The sequence below is a fragment of the Nerophis ophidion genome, linkage group LG21, assembly GCF_033978795.1.
Source record: "Nerophis ophidion isolate RoL-2023_Sa linkage group LG21, RoL_Noph_v1.0, whole genome shotgun sequence".
Classification (NCBI taxonomy): domain Eukaryota; kingdom Metazoa; phylum Chordata; class Actinopteri; order Syngnathiformes; family Syngnathidae; genus Nerophis; species Nerophis ophidion.
Genome location: NC_084631.1, coordinates 40853454 through 40876435, shown reverse-complemented (window position 1 = coordinate 40876435; position 22982 = coordinate 40853454). Strand labels below are relative to the sequence as shown.

The window sequence follows — 22982 nt, the reverse complement described above, 5'->3', positions numbered from 1 at the left end:
CTTAAGAACTCGCCCTTGATCATTCTACAGTTACACCGTCATTGGGAAGACACGCTGTTTGTATTGTGGGAAAACGGCTCTGTCCGCATAGAGTTGGAGGGGGCGTGGCCTCCAGCTCCGACTGAATTTCGGGAGATTTTCGGGAGAAAATTTGTCCCGGGAGGTTTCCGGGAGAGGCGCTGAATTTCGGGAGGGTTGGCAAGTATGACGCGCGGATTCTCGAGATCTCGTAAAAAAGTCCGTGCTATTTTGCCGCAGGACGGCCCCACAACGGAAGGGCGGAGGGGATCGCCCGACTGGGCTTAGCTGCCGTTACTCATTCAGTGGAAATCTGGGGTAAGAGTTGCAAAAAAGTTGCGACCAAACATGAAAAACGTAGAGAGGAATACTACTAAGACGCTAAAAAATACCAATAAATGAAAAGTCGACAGGGTTAAAACACGATCTGAGAAAGAAAAGTAGTTATTTTTACCGATTCAACATCACAACAAAAGGTCTTCCCCGCCACGATGTAAACGTTGGAATAGGATACCAATAGGAAGGTTTGATACCGCGATGTTTGAGACTTCAGCGGACGGAACGTAGACATTTCTGGGTGTTGGGGTTTAAGCCCTGGTTGGTGCTGGTCTACTGCACGTGAGCAAACGTCAGCCAGACGGGAAGTACGGAGTGTCGCTGTGGTAGTTGTAGTCCGGACACACCTTCTGCACCAGTTTGTAGTCGGTGCTGTAGAAGGAGATGAAGATGCAGATGACTTTGAAAGGTTTTGAGCAGAGCCAGGAGACGTGGCTCTGAGTTTGCTCCTGGTAGCAGGTCTTGGACGGGTCAAAGTTGCAGAGCGTGTTCTTGGCGCCCTTCTCCACCTTCTCGTACTCGATGCGGCAATTGAAGGACTTGGAGTCCTTGGCATCGATGACGGACTGCTGCGCCGCCACGTCGAACTCCACTATCTTGGTGGGAGGGACCAGGCTGACGGACACGTTGCCCTGGCCCGTGGAGTTGTGGCGGAAGTAGACGCTGAATGTCCCGTTGCCGTGATCCACAATCTTACCAGTGATCAGCAGGTTGAGTTTCACCGTCTTGATGTTAGAGTGGAAGTCCCCCCAGCCGAACATCTTCTTGAACTTCCCGGTCTTGACCATGGGCCGCCGTTTAGCCCTGGGGCGCGAATCCTGCAGGTCTGTGGAATTCCTCAGCCAGTCCCACAGGTCCTGCTCCGAATAAGGCTCCGGAGTGTCGTAGCGAAAGTCCAAAGCTGTGTTGTTCTCCTTGCCGTGCAGAGTCTGTAACAGCAGCCGACTGATGGACATGTCCTTACTGCCTTCGGTCCACATGTGCTTGACGTTTGATTTAGGACTCCCAGACTTCACGATCTCGGACTTTGAGGCGTGGGCACTTGTGATCTGATTGAAGAGAGAGACGAGAAAGAGATCATTAAACATGGCAGATGTCTTTGGATGCTGTCCACGTGTTGTGTGTTTGTTACAGTACTTGAGATCTCAACAAAAATGAAAACCCTTCCTTCAGTTAGATTCGTAAACATTCAAATTCTACTTTGATCCCAGCAGCAGTTGTTTGCTCCTTGCAGAATTAGAAGCCGGAAAGACCTCCGGGATACTTTGTGTCAGAATAATTGTATCCACGTTATCACAAAACTTTGTGTTTCCATGAGTTTCCGGCGAGAGGACAAAAAGCTGTCTTCGATCTTACCAAGCAAAAGGCTTGTAAAACTCCACTGTGTACGATAGAACCTTGATAGGAGGAGACGGAAGGGATTCGGCTTTTTTGATCTATTGTAATCCACAGGAAGATCTTGTCTTGACCCGAGATCCACAAAGCGGAGAGGAAGCAGGACCTGACGCGAGCTCCAGGCATCTTTTCTTTGAACTGTTTTGTGAGCAAAGGTGACGGCTGTTTACGACCCACCTCCCTTTAGAACCAGCTGATGCCATGTAATCAGGAAAGTCTGAATAAAATCAATCAATCAATCAATGTTTACTTATATAGCCCTAAATCACTAGTGTCTCAAAGGGCTGCACAAACCACTACGGCATCCTCGGTAGGCCCACATAAGGGCAAGGAAAACTCACACCCAGTGGGACGTCGGTGACAATGATGACTATGAGAACCTTGGAGAGGAGGAAAGCAATGGATGTCGAGCGGTTCTAACATGATACTGTGAAAGTTCAATCCATAATGGATCCAACACAGTCGCAAGAGTCCAGTCCAAAGCGGATCCAACACAGCAGCGAGAGTCCCGTTCACAGCGGAGCCAGCAGGAAACCATCCCAAGCGGAGGCGGATCAGCAGCGCAGATATGTCCCCAGCCGATACACAGGCGAGCAGTACATGGACCGGACCCCCTCCACAAGGGAGAGTGGGACATAGAAGAAAAAGAAAAGAAACGGCAGATCAACTGGTCTGAAAAGGGAGTCTATTTAAAGGCTAGAGTATACAAATGAGTTTTAAGGTGAGACTTAAATGCTTCTACTGAGGAGTGCAGTCCTCTTGTCAGAGCGTGGTGGACGACTGTACAAAGAGTACAGCCCAAACGTTTCTCCTCAACGAGCTAAATTGAATTTTGTCTCAGTTTAATTCCTTGCTTCTTGTCAGTGTAATATATGTCATCAGTGTTTGAACCTGACACTTTGCATTTGTTTACCAACAAAACAACGACAAAACCATATTTAACTCTCCAAAGCGATCCAAAAAACATATTTGAGGCTGGTACTATCAATCAATCAATCAATCAATGATTACTTATATAGCCCCAAATCACTAGTGTCTCAAAGGGCTGCACAAACCACTACGACATCCTCGGTAGGCCCACATAAGGGCAAGGAAAACTCACACCCAGTGGGACATCGGTGACAAAAATGACCCAGTGGGACGTCGGTGACAATGATGACTATGAGAACCTTGGAGAGGAGGAAAGCAATGGATGTCGATGGATGTCGAGCGGGTCTAACATGATACTGTGAAAGTTCAATCCACAATGGATCCAACACAGTCGCGAGAGTCCAGTCCAAAGCGGATCCAACACAGCAGCGAGAGTCCCGTTCACAGCGGAGCCAGCAGGAAACCATCCCAAGCGGAGGCGGATCAGCAGCGCAGAGATGTCCCCAGCCGATACACAGGCGAGCAGTACATGGCCACCGGATCGGACCGGACCCCCTCCACAAGGGAGAGTGGGACATAGGAGAAAAAGAAAAGAAACGGCAGATCAACTGGTCTGAAAAGGGAGTCTATTTAAAGGCTAGAGTATACAAATGAGTTTTAAGGTGAGACTTAAATGCTTCTACTGAGGAGTGCAGTCCTCTTGTCAGAGCGTGGTGGACGACTGTACAAAGAGTACAGCCCAAACGTTTCTCCTCAACGAGCTAAATTGAATTTTGTCTCTGTTTAATTCCTTGCTTCTTGTCAGTGTAATATATGTCATCAGTGTTTGAACCTGACACTTTGCATTTGTTTACCAACAAAACAACAACAAAACCATATTTAACTCTCCAAAGCGATACAAAAACATATTTGAGGCCGGTACTACATAATATTTTGTTGTGATCTGTTTTTCGTTTGTCCTGAGTTGCGTCTTTGTCTTGCCCGGACCCTAATGTCCTCCCATCAACTCTCCTCTTCCTCTTGTGTCCAGTCCAGATCTATTCAGTGGTCTAGTTGTCTGTATTCAGTTCTCACTCTGCTCTCTAGTCTTCGTCCAGTCGTCACAAGTCCTGTGTGGGGAGTTCCTCTCCCAGCTCGTGTTAGGGAGGCTAGCTGGTCTACATTGGTAAACCTCAAGAGCAGTGCTAGTTACCGGGCGGTCGCTCGAACGACCCAGGTTAGTGTCCCAGGCGGAACAGTAAAACCGGGACTGAACCAGACGGGTTACACTCCGTTCACGCTCAAGTATTTTCCCTTTGTTTTGTTTGTTTCGAACTATGTAACTTTACGTTTCATATTTTCGGATACAGAGTAACTCGAGTATTTTGAAACAAACCTTTTTGAGCAGACCCCTGTTGATTTGTCGTTGCTACCATTCATTTGGGTCCACCTCACCTTTCTAGACCGTGAACGTAGAGTATTGCCTTGTCTGATACTGTACATCTGTATTTATTTACGTTTCTATAGCAGCGCACTACAGACTTCTATCAACAAATGTGTGTTCCTACTCCCGGAAACAAACGCGAGTGTTTTCCAATCAAGGCAGATCTGGTCATAGAAGACGAAGACGGCTATTTTTGAACAAATGAAGATTCACAACCTTATATTTTTGAAGCTGAATATACAGAGGATGAGCACAAAGGAAGGTGGGAGACGTTGGAAGCTGCTGGTGTGACTTCATGGTGTAAATGTGGAACTTGGAGCAAAGCTATGCTTAAATAAATGGAGTGCTTACCCAAAATAAACAGGAAAAAACATCCTCGGCCAGCTGGACCAAACAGACAACTTGTCCTTTGAGTAAGTCGATAAAATATTGATCATGATATACGTAGCACGCCATACATGCTGTCGAGCTAGCTGTGTGCAAACAAAATTATAAAATAATACTTCACAGACACCACAAAATGATACAAACTTGTAGTTCATGTTTTTCAGTCAGTACATATTGGTGTCCTACCACCGCGTTGTGGTGTGCATTACCATCTCAAAAGGTGCTGACGTAGAAGCTAGCTTACCTCTTGGCTGATACCTTACGGTGATCACTCTTACAATAACAATATCGCCACAGCTTGGCTATTAAACAGGTTACGGAACGTAAATTAAGTATTGATGGCGGTTTTTAGATGCATTTTTAAGTCATTTAAGTGTCTCAAAGGGCTGCACAAGCCACAAAAACATCCTTGACTCAGATTCCACATCGGGGCAAGGAAAAACTCAACCCAATGGGACAATGAGAAACCTTGGAGGGGACCGCAGATGTGGGGACGTCGAGTGGATCTAGCATAATATTGTGAGAGTCCAGTCCATAGTGGATCTAACATAATAGTGAGAGTCCAGTCCATAGTGGATCTAACATAATAGTGTGAGAGTCCAGTCCATAGTGGATCTAACATAATAGTGTGACAGTCCAGTCCATAGTGGATCTAACATAATAGTGAGAGTCCAGTCCATAGTGGATCTAACATAATAGTGTGTGAGTCCAGTCCATCGTGGATCTAACATAATAGTGTGAGAGTCCAGTTCATAGTGGATCTAACATAATAGTGTGAGTCCAGTCCATAGTGGATCTAACATAATAGTGAGAGTCCAGTCCATAGTGGATCTAACATAATAGTGAGAGTCCAGTCCATAGTGGATCTAACATAATAGTGTGAGAGTCTAGTCCATAGTGTAACTGACATAATAGTGTGAGAGTCCAGTCCATAGTGGATCTAACATAATAGTGAGAGTCCAGTCCATAGTGGATCTAACATAATAGTGTGAGAGTCCAGTCCATAGTGGATCTAACAAAATAGTGAGAGTCCAGTCCATAGTGGATCTAACCTAATAGTGTGAGAGTCCAGTCCATAGTGGATCTAACATAATAATGTGAAAGTCCAGTTCATAGTGGATCTAACACAATAGTAATAGTCCAGTCCATAGTGGATCTAACATAATAGTGAGAATCCAGTCCGTAGTAAATCTAACATAATAGTGAGAGAGTCCAGTCCATAGTGGATCTAACATAATAGTGAGAGTCCAGTCCATAGTGGATCTAACATAATAGTGAGAGAGTCCAGTCCATAGTGGATCTAACATAATAATGTGATAGTCCAGTCCATAGTGGATCTAACATAATAGTGTGAGAGTCCAGTCCATAGTGGATCCAACATAATAGTGTGAGAGTCCAGTCCATAGTGGATCTAACATAATAGTGTGATGGTGGTATTGTGCTCTGGGCCATTCGTGAACAAGACTCCGAGGTACTTGAACTCCTCCACTTGGGGCAGGTTCTCCTCCCCAACAGGGAGATGGCACTCCATATTTTAAAATTTTTAAATGTTATTTTTTTAATCCTAAGTCATGTTTAAAGCGGCGAGTATTTTCCCCACGTAGTGTGTCTTCTCGCGACCTCCTTGCTTTTATCTTATGTCCGCTAGTAAACTGTTTGTTTTGTCTTGATGGACAAGCTTTTTTGGCTTTTTGTGCCATCCAATTGCCTTTTTAAAGCATTACAGGGATTCAATTCTTGAAGATGTTAATAAACTTCTCAATCAATCAATGTCTTAAGGGCTCAGGTTTGTAAGCTCAAAGAGCTATTTTGGCCAGTTCCTTATCTGTTTTTTTTGAAGAAGCAGCTGTACTCCTTTCTGGTTTTCGCTTTACATAAGCTGACTCTTTTTGTGGGGACTCAGACCTCGCTTGCTGATGCTATGGTTGCGTTCTAAGGACTGGTCTCCTGAAGCTTCAGTAAAACGTGGTACTGTGCCATTCTGTCTTTGGGGTCATTTTTAACTCAACATATATTCCATCCAAAATAACTTGGGATTGCCCAGTGTGTTTTATTCAGTTCATATTGTGATGAATGGTCATTTATTCATTAATAAAATATCATTTTTAATGCACCATTCGGAATGAGATTTAGCACCTCCAAGTCCGAATCCATGGTTCTAACCCTGAAAAGGGTGGAGTGCCATCTTCGGGTTGGGGAGGAGACCCTGCCCCAAGTGGAGGAGTTCAAGTACCTCGGAGTCTTGTTCACGAGTGAGAGAAGAGAGGATGGTGAGATCGACAGCTGGATTGGTGCGGCGTCTTCGGTACTGCAGACGCTGTATCGATCAGCTGAGCCGGAAGGCAAAGCTCTCAATTTACCGGTCGATCTACGTTCCCATCCTCAACTATGGTCATGAGCTTTGGGTCATGACCGAAAGGACAAGATCACGGGTACAAGCGGCCGAAATGAGTTCCTCCACCGGGTGGCGGGTCTCTCTCCCTTAGAGATAGGGTGAGAAGCTCAAAGTAAAGCCACTGCTCCTCCACATGGAGAGGAGCCAGATGAGGTGGTTCGGGCATCTGATCAGGATGCCACCCGAACGCCTCCCTAGGGAGGTGCTTAGGCCACGTCCGACCGGTACGAGGCCAGGGGGAAGACCCAGGACATGTTGGGATCTCCTGGCAAGAGCTGGACGAAGAAACCGGGGAGAGGAAAGTCTGGGCTTCCCTGCTTAGGCTGCTGCCCCCGCGACCCAAGCTCATATAAGCGGTAAAACATGGATGGATGCACCATTTAACAGTGACCTGATGATAATAAATGTGATGTCTGGTCTATTTTATTTCCTCACACTTCTGAGTACCATTTCGGGTTTGTCCTTGGTGCGTTCTGGTAGTCTAGACCTGCTCTCTCTGCCATAAATCATTTTTGCTGTTTAAGTTGGAGAGCGATTACTTTCAGAAGTCAAGAAACAAGCCGGAGAATGTCTCCGCCGATCTATTTGTAGCCTCCGACGTCGAGGGGGAAAAGCACTCGACTGCCGGAGACGAACACTCAGGTGTTATCGGCGCAGGTAAAGTGGCCTATCAGCGACGACACGTGCTACATAAAAAAAAATATATACGGTAAACGTATTTACAAGGAAAGATAAATACAAACCCCGTTTCCATATGAGTTGGGAAATTGTGTTAGATGTAAATATAAACAGAATACAATGATTTGCAAATCATTTTCAACCCATATTCAGTTGAATATACTACAAAGACAACATATTTGATGTTCAAACTCATAAACTTTATTTTTTTTTGCAAATAATAATTAACTTAGAATTTCATGGCTGCAACACGTGCCGAAGTAGTTGGGAAAGGGCATGTTCACCACTGTGTTACATCACCATTTTTTTTGACAACACTCAATAAACGTTTGGGAACTGAGGAAACTAATTGTTGAAGCTTTGAAAGTGGAATTCTTTCCCATTCTTGTTTTATGTAGAGCTTCAGTCCTTCAACAGTCCGGGGTCTTCGCTATCGTATTTTACGCTTCATAATGCGCCACACATTTTCCATGGGAGACAGGTCTGGACTGCAGGCGGGCCAGGAAAGTACCCGCATTTTTTTTTTACCAAGCCATGCTGTTGTAACACATGCTGAATGTGGCTTGGCGTTGTCTTGCTGAAATAAGCAGGGGCGTCCATAAAAAAGATGGCAGCATATGTTGTTCCAAAAGCTGTATGTACCTTTCAGCATTAATGGTGCCTTCACAGATGTGTAAGTTACCCATGCCTTGGGCACTAATGCACCCGCATACCATCACACATGCTGGCTTTTCAACTTTGCGTCGATAACAGTCTGGATGGTTCGCTTCCCCTTTGGTCCGGATGACACAATGTCGAATATTTCCAAAACCAATTTGAAATGTGGACTCGTCAGACCACAGAACACTTTTCCACTTTGCATCAGTCCATCTTAGATGATCTCGGGCCCAGAGAAGCCAGAGGCGTTTCTGGATGTTGTTGATAAATAGCTTTCGCTTTGCATTGTTGAGCTTTAACTTGCACTTACAGATGTAGCGACAAACTGTATTTAGTGACAGTGGTTTTCTGAAGTGTTCCTGAGCCCATGTGGGGATATCCTTTAGGGATTGATGTCAGTTTTTGATACAGTGCCGTCTAAGGGATCGAAGGTCACGGTCATTCTATGTTGGTTTCCGGCCATGCCGCTTACGTGGAGTGATTTCTTCAGATTCTCTGAACCTTTTGATGATATTATGGAGCGTAGATGTTGAAATCCCTAAATTTCCTGCAATTGCACTTTGAGAAAGGTTGTTCTTAAACTGTTTGACTATTTGCTCACGCAGTTGTGGACAAAGGGGTGTACCTCGCCTCCATCCTTTCTTGTGAAAGACTGAGCATTTTTTGGGAAGCTGTTTTTATACCCAATCATGGCACCCACCTGTTCCCAATTAGCCTGCACACCTGTGGGATGTTCCAAATAAGTGTTTGATGAGCATTCCTCAACTTTATCAGTATTTATTGCCACCTTTCCCAACCTCTTTGGCACGTGTTCCTGGCATCAAATTCTTAAGGTAATGATTATTTGCACACAAATAAAAAGTTTATCAGTTTGAACATCAAATATGTTGTCTTTGTAGCATATTCAACTAAATATGGGTTGAAAATTATTTAAAAAATCATTGTATTCCGTTTATATTTACATCTAACACAATTCCCCAACTCGTATGGAAACGGGGTTTGTAGAATAAAAGCGAAGAAGGAAAACTCTTGGGTGACATTTAATTTGACTTTGCCGACTTTCACCTCCAGCTGGGCCTTTAACTCGGTCATATTTCCTCCTTCACTTGCTTTTAAATAGAAGATCAATTGAAGGCCTGCAGCGTGCGGCGGAACATTGAACAAAACACACATTTCCTATACATCATTGATAAATGTGGGCCTTGCGGGTGGTTTTTGCTGATCAGCACATTATTACTTGGCGACTCTGACTAATGGCGGCTCGATCTGAAGACAAAGTTTGTACGGTAGCAGCCGTTAAATGCGGTCAAGAAGAATAAAAGTTGACTTAGACCGGAAGTTCTTTTGACTGGTTTCATTCTACAAACCCACAACCAGTGAAGTTGTCGCGTTGTGTAAATGGTAAATAAAAATAATACAATGATTTGCAAATCCTTTTCAACATATATTCAATGGAATAGACTGCAAAGACAAGATATTTAACCTTCAAACTGAGAAACATTTTGCAAATATTAGCTCATATGGAATTTAATGCCTTCGACATGTGTCAAAAAAGCTGGCACAAGTGGCAAAAAAGAGTGAGAAAGTTGAGGAATGCTCATCAAACACTTATTTTGGAACGACCCACAGGTAAACAGGCTAATTGGGAACAGGTGGGTGCCATGATTGGCTATTAAAGCAGCTTACATTGAATGCTCAGTCGTTCACAAACAAAGACAGGGTCACCACTTTTCAACAAATGCCTGAGCAAATTGTTTTAGAACAACATTTGTCAACCAGCTATTTCAAGGAATTTAGGGACTTCATCATCCACGCTCCGTAATGTCATCAAAAGTTTGAGAGAATCTTGAAAAATCACTGCACGTAAGCCATGACAACACAAACCTTTGATCAATCTGGGGATACTACATAAAAAAAAGAAAAAAACGACATCAGTGCGTAAAGGATATCACCACATGGGCCCAGGAACACTTCAGAGAAACCACTGTAAGTAACTACAGTTGGTCGCTACATCTGTAAGTGCAAGGTAAAACACTACTATGCGAAGCGAAAAGCCATTTATCAACAACACCCAGAAACGCCGCCGGCTACGCTGGGCTCAAGCTCATCCAAGACGGACTGCGGTCCACATTCTAAATTGTTTTTGGGAAATGTGGATGTATGGGAAATAATTCCACTTCAAAAATGTGTCTCCTCAGTCCCCAAACCTTTACTGAGTGTTGTTAAAAGGAAAGGCCATGTAACACACTGGTAAAAATGTCTTTTTTGCAATGTGTTTCTCAGTGTAAACATGAAATATCTTGTCTTTGCAGTCTATTCAATCGAATATAAGTTGAAGAGGATTTACAAATCATTGTATTCGTACAAAGGTAGCATACCGTAGACCCGCACACGTTCTTAAAGAGACAGTAACCCAAGTCAAACGAGTTCATGCCTTGTCCTGCGGGTGTGCTTTCAGCGGCGCTTTGTAAACATTGTTGACTGGATTTTTGGACGGGGAGCCGACAGCCTGCCAGGCTCGGTTTGTCATTACCAGCTGCGGTGGGATTACCTCATGTGGTAAACACCATTTGGCATCGTCAGTCATCAAACATTCCTTGGAACTTGCCAGAAGATATTTGGTTAAAGCCGCAGCGGATCCATGCTGACCAGGTTCTAAGTGGTTCTTGTTAAAGGGACTTAGACATCCACAGGATAAAACCTCTTACACAGGCGATGTAAAAGTACGATGCCGACGATATCCTCTTGCCAACTGTTTACATGCACGGTTTCGGACATACCTTAATGCGAGCCATCATGATTAAAATATACCGTCACCATCATACCTTTCTACCAAACGTTCTGTTTAAAAGTATGGGTCCAAACATACCCTCTCGCTTAAAGGTAGGGTGGCGTAAATACCCTCTTGTTAACTGTCACATTTATATGTACGGTGCCGAACATACCCTCCCACCAACCGTCACCTTTGAATGTGCCGTGAGGAAAAAACACTCCCGCCAAATATTACGTTTAGAAGGACAAGTGTCGAACATACCCACTAGTCAACCGTCACATTTAAAAGTATGGTGCCCAACATACCTTCCCGTTAACTGTTATGTTTAAAAGTACGGCGTTGAACATACCCTCCAGTCAACCGTCATGTTTAAAAGTACGATGCCCAACATACCTTCCCGTTAGCCGTCACGTTCAAAAGTACGGCGTTGAACATACCTTCCAGTCAACCGTCACTTATAAAGTACGGTGTTGAACATACCTTTCCGTTAACCGTCACGTTCAAAAGTACGGCGTTGAACATACCTTCCAGTCAACCGTCACATATAAAGTATGGTGTTGAACATACCTTCCAGTCAACCGTCACATTTAAAAGTACGGTGCCCAACATACCTTCCCGTTAACTGTTATGTTTAAAAGTACGGCGTTGAACATACCTTCCAGTCAACCGTCACATATAAAGTACGGTGTTGAACATACCTTCAAGTCAACCGTCACATTTAAAAGTATGGTGCCCAACATACCTTCCCGTTAACTGTTATGTTTAAAAGTACGGCGTTGAACATACCCTCTAGTCAACCATCATGTTTAAAAGTACGGTGCCCAACATACCTTCCCGTTAACCGTCACGTTCAAAAGTACGGCGTTGAACATACCTTCCAGTCAACCGTCACATATAAAGTCCGGTGTTGAACATACATTCCAGTCAACCGTCACATTTAAAAGTAAGGTGCCCAACATACCTTCCCGTTAGCCGTCACGTTCAAAAGTACGGTGTTGAACATACCTTCCCGTTAACCGTCACGTTCAAAAGTACGGCGTTGAACATACCTTCCAGTCAACTGTCACTTATAAAGTACGGTGTTGAACATACCTTCCGGTCAACCGTAATGTTTAAAAATACGGTGTTAAACATACCCTGTAGTCAACCGTCATGTTTTCGGGTATGGTGCCAAACATACCCTCCAGGCAACCGTCACATTTAAAAGTACGGTGCCGAACATACCTTCCCGTTAACTGTTATGTTTAAAAGTACTGTGTCAAACATACCCACCAATCAACCGTCACAATTAAAAGTACGGTGTTGAACATACCTTCCAGTCAACCGTAATGTTTAAAAATACGGTGTTAAACATACCCTGTAGTCAACCGTCATGTTTTCGGGTATGGTGCCAAACATACCCTCAAGTCAACCGTCAAATTTAAAAGTATGGTGCCAAACATACCTTCCCGTTAACCGTTATGTTTAAAAGTACTGTGTCAAACATACCCACCAATCAACCGTCACAATTAAAAGTACGGTGTTGAACATACCTTCCAGTCAACCGTAATGTTTAAAAATACGGTGTTAAACATACCCTGTAGTCAACCGTCATGTTTTCGGGTATGGTGCCAAACATACCCTCAAGTCAACCGTCAAATTTAAAAGTATGGTGCCAAACATACCTTCCCGTTAACCGTTATGTTTAAAAGTACTGTGTCAAACTTACCCACCAATCAACCGTCACATTTAAAAGTACGGTGTTGAACATACCCTCAAGTCAACCGTCATGTTTTCAAGTACGGTGTTGAACAAACACTCCCACCAACCGTCACATTTAATAGTACGGTGTTGAACATACCCTCCAGTCAACCGTAATGTCTAAAAATACGGTGTTAAACATACCCTGTAGTCAACCGTCATGTTTTCAGGTATGGTGCCAAACATACCCCCCTTCAACTGTCACATTTAAATCACAGTGTCGAACATACCTTCCCACCAACCGTTATGTCTAAAAGTATGGTGTTGAACATACCCTCCAGTCAACCGTCATGTTTTTAAGTATGGTGTTGAACATACCCTCAAGTCAATCGTCACATTTAAAAGTACGGTGTTGAACATACCCTCAAGTCAACCGTCACATTTAAAAGTACGGTGCCAAACATACCTTCCCGTTAACCGGTATGTTTAAAAGTACTGTGTCAAACATACCCACCAATCAACCGTCACATTTAAAAGTAAGGTGTTGAACATACCCTCAAGTCAACCGTTATGTCTAAAAGTATGGTGTTGAACATACCCTCCAGTCAACCGTCACATTTAAAAGTACGGTGTTCAACATACCCTCCAGTCAACCGTCATGTTTTCAAGTATGGTGCCAAACGTACCCTCCCACTAACCGTCACGTTCAAAAGTACGGTGTTGAACATACCCTCCAGTCAACCGTAATGTTTAAAAATACGCTGTTAAACATACCCTGTAGTCAACCGTCATGTTTTCGGGTATGGTGCCAAACATACCCTCACAGTGTCGAACGTACCTTCCCACCAACCGTTATGTCTAAAAGTATGGTGTTGAACATACCCACCAGTCAACCATTACATTTAAAAGTACAGTGTTGAACATACCCTCAAGTCAACCGTCATGTTTTCAGGTATGGTGCCAAACATACCCTCCAGGCAACCGTCACATTTAAAAGTACGGTGCCAAACATACCTTCACGTTAAACGTTATGTTAAAAAGTACTGTGTCGAACATACCCACCAATCAACCGTCACATTTAAAAGTAAGGTGTTGAACATACCCTCAAGTCAACCGTCGTGTTTTCAAGTATGGTGCCAAACGTACCCTCCCACTAACCGTCACATTTAAAAGTACGGTGTTGAACATACCCACCAGGTAACCGTCACATTTAAAAGTATGGTGCCGAACATACCTTCACGTTAACCGTTATGTTTAAAAGTACGGTGTTGAACATACCCTCCAGTCAACCGTAATGTCTAAAAATATGGTGTTAAACATACCCTGTAGTCAACCGTCATGTTTTCAGGAATGGTGCCAAACATACCCTCCTTCAACTGTCACATTTAAATCACAGTGTTGAACATACCTTCCCACCAACCGTTATGTCTAAAAGTATGGTGTTGAACATACCCTCAAGTCAACCGTCATGTTTTTAAGTACGGTGTTGAACATACCCTCCAGTCAACCGTCATGTCTAAAAGTATGGTGTTGAACATACCCTGCATATATATATATATATATATATATATATATATATATATATATATATATATATATATATATATATATATATATATATATATATATATATATATATATATATATATATATATATATATATATTGTATCGGTTGATATCGGAATCGGTAATTAAGAGTTGGACAATATCGGAATATCGGCAAAAAAGCCATTAAAGGACATCTCGAATGGAGACTATTTCAGGGTCTAGTCTTCTTCTGTGGTTTGTTAATAGATCGTGAGTTCAAACCCCGGCCGAGTCATACCAAAGACTATAAAAAATGGGAGCCATTACCTCCCTGCTTGGTGCTCAGCATTAAGGGCTTGGAATTGGGGGTTGAATCAGCAAAAATGATTCCCAGGTGCGTCCTCCGCTGCTGCTCACTGCTCCCCTCGGGATGGGTCAAATACTGAGGGTAATTTCGCCCCACCTAGTGTGTGTGTGACAATCATTGGTACTTTAACTTTAACTAACACAAGTAAACACTCTGCAGGACCGCTTGTATCGCACATGATATCACACACAAGTTAACACGTTGCAGGACTGCTTGTATTGCACATAATATCAAACACAAGGAAACACTCTACAGGACCGCTTCTATTGCACATGATATCACACACAAGTAAACACGGTGCAGGACTGCTTGTATCGCACATGGTATCACACACAAGTAAACTGGCTGTAGGACTGCTTGTATCGCACATGATATCACACACAAGAAAACACGCTGCAGGGCCATTTGTATCGCACATGGTATCACACACAGGTAAACACGCTGCAGGACTGCTTATATCGCAGATCATATCACAGACAAGTAAACACGCTGTAGGTTTGCCTGTATAGCACATGATATCACACGAGTAAACACGTTGCAGGACTCCTTGTCTTGCACATGATCTCACACAAGTAAACACTCTGCAGGACTGCCTGTATCACACATAATAACAGACAAGTAAACACACTGCTAGACTGCTTGTATCACCCTTGATATCACACACAAGTAAACACACTGCTGGACTGCTTGTATCACCCTTGATATCACACACAAGTAAACACGCTGCAGGTTTGCCTGTACCGCATTTGATATCACACAAAAGTAAACAAGCTGCAGGACCGCTTGTATCGCACATGATATCACACACAAGTAAACGCTCTGCAGGACCACTTGTATTGCACATGATATCACACACTAAAGTAAGTTTGCCTGTATTGCACATAGTATCACACAAGTAAAGACGTTGCAGGACTGCTTGTGTCATACATGATATCACACAGGTAAACATGCTGCAGGACTGCCTGTATCGCACATGATGTCACACACAAGTAAACTCGCTTCAGGTCTGCCTGTATCGCACAAAATATCACACACGTAAACACACTGCAGGACCGCTTTTATTGCACACGATATCATACACAAGTAAACAGACTGCAGGACTGCTTGTGTCGCACATGATATCACACACAAGTAAACACGCTGCAGGTCGGTCTGTATCACACATGATATCACACACGTAAACACGCTGCAGGACCGCTTTTATCGCACATGATATCAAACACAAGTAAACACATGGCAGGACTGCTTGTATCACACATGATATCACACACTAGTAAACACGCTGCAGGACTGCTTGTGTCGCACATGATATCACGCACAAGTAAACACGCTGCAGGTCTGTCTGTATCACACATGATATCACACACGTAAACACGCTGCAGGACCGCTTTTATCGCACATGATATCACACACAAGTAAACACGCTGCAAGTCTGCCTGTATCGCACATGATAGCACACATTTTACATGCAAGCACATATAATCCAAAGCTTCTTTTTTCTCGTGGCTGATATCGACCCGATATCGACCTTGGATTGGAACTCCCCTCGCAGCAATGAAGGTCAGCCTCACCTTCCTCCCGATGGATCGCACCTGACGGAGGCTTCGCCGCACTCTGACAAACATCTGTGAAGATCACGGCCGAGCGGGAAGAGAGACGATCCTCACTCAAGCAAACAGCACCAAACGACGGCCATGATTTGGGACAAACTGCAGCAAACTTCAACACTGGGACTGGTATCAACACCCTGACTGATATCATTACCGAGAAATAGTGACTTAATTTGCTTAAAAGGCAAAAAAAAGCGGCCTCTGCTTTTCCGATCAGCTGCCCGGAGCGCTCCTTTGGGCTCTTTTATTCCGGAATAAACGGCAAACAAGACCAAACGGGCTCCTTGCAGCGTCTTTGTGGGTTCATTCACTTCCACTTTGGTCTCAGTCGACTAATCTTCAGTGTCACACTTAATGAGATTTGGACGTGAAAAAGGGAAAATGGGCCAAGAGCTCCCCCGTCACAAGATTGTCAACATTCCAGCGTGGCTTTTAAGGAACACCTCCTCCCGCTAAACGCAGGATTATTCCTCAGACAAATCCCGTTAAATGAATCGCTGTGCAGGAAACTAATATTCCTCCTCATCACCAATTAGCATGTTCCATATATTGTAGAACAACAAACAGGCATTCATCAGCACATCAATCTCATATAACTCATCATTATGTTGGTTTTTATTGAGCTCACATACAGTAAGTAGAAATAACTCATCATTATGTTGGGACTCCTGGTCACTAATCAGAGGCAGGTGAGTGTCATAATCTTTAATCAGAGGCAGGTGAGTCTACTGATCACTACTCATAGGCATGTGAGTTTCTTGATCTCTAATCAGAGACAGGTGTGTAGCCTTATCACTAACCAGAGGCAGGTGGGTGTCCCAAACTTTAATCAGAGGCGGGTGAGTGTTTTGAACATACCTTCCCGCCAACCGTCAAGTTTAAATAGACGATGCTGAACATTACTTAGGCAGGTGAGTTTTTTCATCACTAATCAGAGGCAAATGTGTATTCTGACAACTAAGTAGAGTCAGGTGAGTGTCTTGATTACTAACGCGAGGCGGGTGAGTCTCCTGATCAATAATCAGAGGCAGGTGAGTGTCCTGATTACTACTCTTAGGCAGGTGAGTTTCTTGATCACTAATCAGAGCCAGTTGTGTATCCTAATTACTAATCAGAGGCAGCTGAGTGTCCCGATTACCAATCAGAGGCAGGTGAGTGTCCTAATCTTTAACTGATCTCACATAAGTAGAAATAACTCATCATTATGATGGGTTTTTACCAAACTCACATAAGTAGAAATAACTCATCATTATGTTGGGTTTTACTGAGCTCACATAAGTAGAAATAACTCATTATGTTGGCGTTTACTGATCTCACACAAGTAGAAATAACTCATCATTATGTTGGGTTTTACTGATCTCACTTAAGTAGAAATAACTCATCATGATGTTGGGTTTTACTGATCTCACTTAAGTAGAAATAACTCATCATTATGTTGGGTCTCCTGATCACTAATCAGAGGCAGGTGAGTGTCCTAATCTTTAATCAGAGGCAGGTGAGTCTACTGATCACTACTCATAGGCATGTGAGTTTCTTGATCTCTAATCAGAGGCAGGTGTGTAGCCTTATCACTAACCAGAGGCAGGTGAGTGTCCCAAACTTTAATCAGAGGCGGGTGAGTGTTTTGAACATACCTTCCCGCCAACTGTCAAGTTTAAATAGACGATGCTCAATATTACTTAGGCAGGTGAGTTTTTTCATCACCAATCAGAAGCAAATGTGTATCCTGACAACTAAGTAGAGTCAGGTGAGTGTCTTGATTACTAACGCAAGGCGGGTGAGTGTCCTGATCAATAATCAGAGGCAGGTGAGTGTCCTGATTACTACTCTTAGGCAGGTGAGTTTCTTGATCACTAATCAGAGCCAGTTGTGTATCCTGATTACTAATCAGAGGCAGGTGAGTGTCCTAATCTTTAACTGATCTCACATAAGTAGAAATAACTCATCATTATGATGGGTTTTTACCAAACTCACATAAGTGGAAATAACTCATCATTATGTTGGGTTTTACTGAGCTCACATAAGTAGAAATAACTCATTATGTTGGCGTTTACTGATCTCACACAAGTAGAAATAACTCATCATTATGTTGGGTTTTACTGATCTCACTTAAGTAGAAATAACTCATCATGATGTTGGGTTTTACTGATCTCACTTAAGTAGAAATAACTCATCATTATGTTGGCTCTCCTGATCACTAATCAGAGGCAGGTGAGTGTCCTAATCTTTAATCAGAGGCAGGTGAGTCTACTGATCACTACTCATAGGCATGTGAGTTTCTTGATCTCTAATCAGAGGCAGGTGTGTAGCCTTATCACTAACCAGTGGCAGGTGAGTGTCCCAAACTTTAATCAGAGGCGGGTGAGTGTTTTGAACATACCTTCCCGCCAACTGTCAAGTTTAAATAGACGATGCTCAACATTACTTAGGCAGGTGAGTTTTTTCATCACTAATCAGAAGCAAATGTGTATCCTGACAACTAAGTAGAGTCAGGTGAGTGTCTTGATTACTAACGCGAGGCGGGTGAGTGTCCTGATCAATAATCAGAGGCAGGTGAGTGTCCTGATTACTACTCTTAGGCAGGTGAGTTTCTTGATCACTAATCAGAGCCAGTTGTGTATCCTGATTACTAATCACAGGCAGCTGAGTGTCCCGATTACCAATCAGAGGCAGGTGAGTGTCCTAATCTTTAACTGATCTCACATAAGTAGAAATAACTCATAATTATGATGGGTTTTTACCAAACTCACATAAGTAGAAATAACTCATCATTATGTTGGGTTTTACTGAGCTCACATAAGTAGAAATAATTCATTATGTTGGCGTTTACTGATCTCACACAAGTAGAAATAACTCATCATTATGTTGGGTTTTACTGATCTACCTTAAGTAGAAATAACTCATCATGATGTTGGGTTTTACTGATCTCACTTAAGTAGAAATAACTCATCATTATGTTGGGTCTCCTGATCACTAATCAGAGGCAGGTGAGTGTCCTAATCTTTAATCAGAGGCAGGTGAGTCTACTGATCACTACTCATAGGCATGTGAGTTTCTTGATCTCTAATCAGAGGCAGGTGTGTAGCCTTATCACTAACCAGAGGCAGGTGAGTGTCCCAAACTTTAATCAGAGGCGGGTGAGTGTTTTGAACATACCTTCCCGCCAACTGTCAAGTTTAAATAGACGATGCTCAACATTACTTAGGCAGGTGAGTTTTTTCATCACTAATCAGAAGCAAATGTGTATCCTGACAACTAAGTAGAGTCAGGTGAGTGTCTTGATTACTAACGCAAGGCGGGTGAGTGTCCTGATCAATAATCAGAGGCAGGTGAGTGTCATAATCTTTAATCAGAGGCAGGTGAATGTCATGATTACTACTCTTAGGCAGGTGAGTTTCTTGATCACTAATCAGAGCCAGTTGTGTATCCTGATTACTAATCAGAGGCAGCTGAGAGTCCCGATTACCATCAGAGGCAGGTGAGTGTCCTAATCTTTAATCAGAGGCAGGTGATTATTATGTTGGGTTTTACTGATCTCACATAAGTAGAAATAACTCATCATGTTGTTGGCTTTTTACTGAACTCACATACTGTAAGTAGAAATAACTTATGTTGGGTTTTACTGATCTCACTTAAGTAGAACTAACTCATCATTATGTTGGGTTTTACTGATCTCACATAAGTAGAACTAACTCATCAATTTGTTGGGTTTTACTGATCTCACATAAGTAGAACTAACTCATCAATTTGTTGGGTTTTACTGATCTCACTTAAGTAGAAATAACTCATCATTATGTTGGGTTTTACTGATCTCACATAAGTAGAACTAACTCATCATTATGTTGGGTTTTGCTGATCTTACATAAGTAGAACTAACTCATCATTATGTTGGCTTTTATTGATCTCACATAAGTAGAAATAACTCATCATGATGTTGGGTTTTACTGATCTCACTTAAGTAGAAATAACTCATCATTATGTTGGGTTTTACTGAACTCACTTAAGTAGAAATAACTCATCATTATGATGGCTTTTACTGATCTCACATAAGTAGAAATAACTCATCATTATGTTGGGTTTTACCGAACTCACTTAAGTAGAAATAACTTATTATGTTGGCTTTTACTGATCTCACATAAGTAGAAATAACTCATCATTATGATGGCTTTTACTGATCTCACATAAGTAGAAATAACTCATCATTATGTTGGCTTTTACTGATCTCACATAAGTAGAAATAACTCATTATGTTGGGTTTTACTGATCTCACATAAGTAGAACTAACTCATCATTATGTTGGCTTTTACTGATCTCGCTTAAGTAGAAATAACTCATCATGATGTTGGGTTTTACTGATCTCACTTAAGTAGAAATAACTCATCATTATGATGGCTTTTACTGATCTCACATAAGTAGAAATAACTCATCATTATGTTGGGTTTTACCGAACTCACTTAAGTAGAAATAACTTATTATGTTGGCTTTTACTGATCTCGCTTAAGTAGAAATAACTCATTATGTTGGCTTTTACTGATCTCACATAAGTAGAAATAACTCATCATTATGTTGGGTTTTACCGAACTCACTTAAGTAGAAATAACTTATTATGTTGGCTTTTACTGATCTCACATAAGTAGAAATAACTCATCATTATGATGGCTTTTACTGATCTCACATAAGTAGAAATAACTCATCATTATGATGGCTTTTACTGATCTCACATAAGTAGAAATAACTCATTATGTTGGCTTTTACTGATCTCACATAAGTAGAAATAACTCATCATGATGTTGGCTTTTATTGATCTCACTTAAGTAGAGATAACTCATCATGATGTTGGGTTTTACTGATCTCACATAAGTAGAAATAACTCATTATGTTGGCTTTTACTGATCTCACATAAGTAGAAATAACTCATCATTATGTTGGGTTTTATTGATCTCACTTAAGTAGAAATAACTCATCATGATGTTGGGTTTTACTGATCTCACATAAGTAGAAATAACTCATTATGTTGGCTTTTACTGATCTCACATAAGTAGAAATAACTCATCATTATGTTGGGTTTTACTGATGTCACATAAGTAGAACTAACTCATCATTATGTTGGCTTTTATTGATCTCACTTAAGTAGAAATAACTCACCATGATGTTGGGTTTTACTGATCTCACATAAGTAGAAATAACTCATTATGTTGGCTTTTACTGATCTCACATAAGTATAACTAACTCATCATTATGTTGGCTTTTACTGATCTCCCTTAAGTAGAAATAACTCATCATGATGTTGGGTTTTACTGATCTCACTTAAGTAGAAATAACTCATTATGTTGGCTTTTACTGATCTTACATAAGTAGAACTAACTCATCATTATGTTGGCTTTTATTGATCTCACTTAAGTAGAAATAACTCATCAAAATGTTGGGTTTTACTGATCTCACATAAGTAGAAATAACTCATTATGTTGGCTTTTACTGATCTCACATAAGTAGAAATAAGTCATCATTATGTTGGCTTTTACTGATCTCACATAAGTAGAAATAACTCATCATTATGTTGGGTTTTACTGAACTCACTTAAGTAGAAATAACCTATTATGTTGGCTTTTACTGATCTCACATAAGTAGAAATAACTCATCATTATGTTGGGTTTTACTGATCTCACATAAGTAGAACTAACTCATCATTATGTTGGCTTTTATTGATCTCACTTAAGTAGAAATAACTCATCATGATGTTGGGTTTTACCGATCTCATTTAAGTAGACATAACTCATCATTATGTTGGCTTTTACTGATCTCACTTAAGTAGAAATAAGTCATCATTATGTTGGCTTTTACTGATCTCACATAAGTAGAACTAACTCATCATTATGTTGGCTTTTATTGATCTCACTTAAGTAGAAATAATTCATTATGATGTTGGGTTTTACTGATCTCACTTAAGTAGAAATAACTCATCGTTATGTTGGGTTTTACTGAGCTCAAATAAGTAGAAATAACTCATTATGTTGGCTTTAACTGATCTCACATAAGTAGAGATAACTCATCATTATGTTGGCTTTTACTGATCTCACTTAAGTAGAAATAACTCATCATTATGTTGGGTTTTACTGATCTCACTTAAGTAGAAATAACTCATCATTATGTTGGGTTTTACTGATCTCACTTAAGTAGAAATAACCTATTATGTTGGCTTTTACTGATCTCACATAAGTAGAAATAACTCATTATGTTGGGTTTTACTGATCTCACTTAAGTAGAACTAACTCATCATTATGTTGGCTTTTATTGATCTCACTTAAGTAGAAATAACTCATCATGATGTTGGGTTTTACTGAGCTCAAATAAGTAGAAATAACTCATTATGTTGGGTTTTACTGAACTCACTTAAGTAGAAATAACAAATTATGTTGGCTTTTACTGATCTCACATAAGTAGAAATATCTCATTATGTTGGGTTTTACTGATCTCACATAAGTAGAACTAACTCATCATTATGTTGGCTTTTATTGATCTCACTTAAGTAGAAATAACTCATCATGATGTTGGCTTTTACTGATCTCACTTAAGTAGAAATAACTCATCATGATGTTGGGTTTTACCGATCTCATTTAAGTAGACATAACTCATCATTATGTTGGCTTTTACTGATCTCACTTAAGTAGAAATAACTCATCATTATGTTGGGTTTTACTGATCTCACTTAAGTAGAAATAACTCATCATGATGTTGGCTTTTACTGATCTCACATAAGTAGAAATAACTCATCATTATGTTGGCTTTTACTGATCTCACTTAAGTAGAAATAACTCATCATTATGTTGGGTTTTACTGAACTCACCTAAGTAGAAATAACTCATCA

The 22982-nt window shown here is 41.5% G+C and overlaps 1 protein-coding gene across 2 annotated transcripts in view; it reads right to left on the bottom strand.

The window, feature by feature from the left end:
• Positions 1-22982, bottom strand: part of LOC133539501 (neurexophilin-1) — a 92611-nt gene that overhangs the window by 393 nt on the left and 69236 nt on the right. For both annotated transcript variants that reach the window (XM_061881488.1, XM_061881489.1), the window contains exon 2: positions 1-1403. This exon is cut by the window's left edge and continues 393 nt beyond it. In XM_061881488.1, coding sequence (XP_061737472.1) covers positions 648-1403 — 756 coding nt within the window. In that variant the 3' untranslated portion in view covers positions 1-647. The remainder of the gene's footprint in view (positions 1404-22982) is intronic.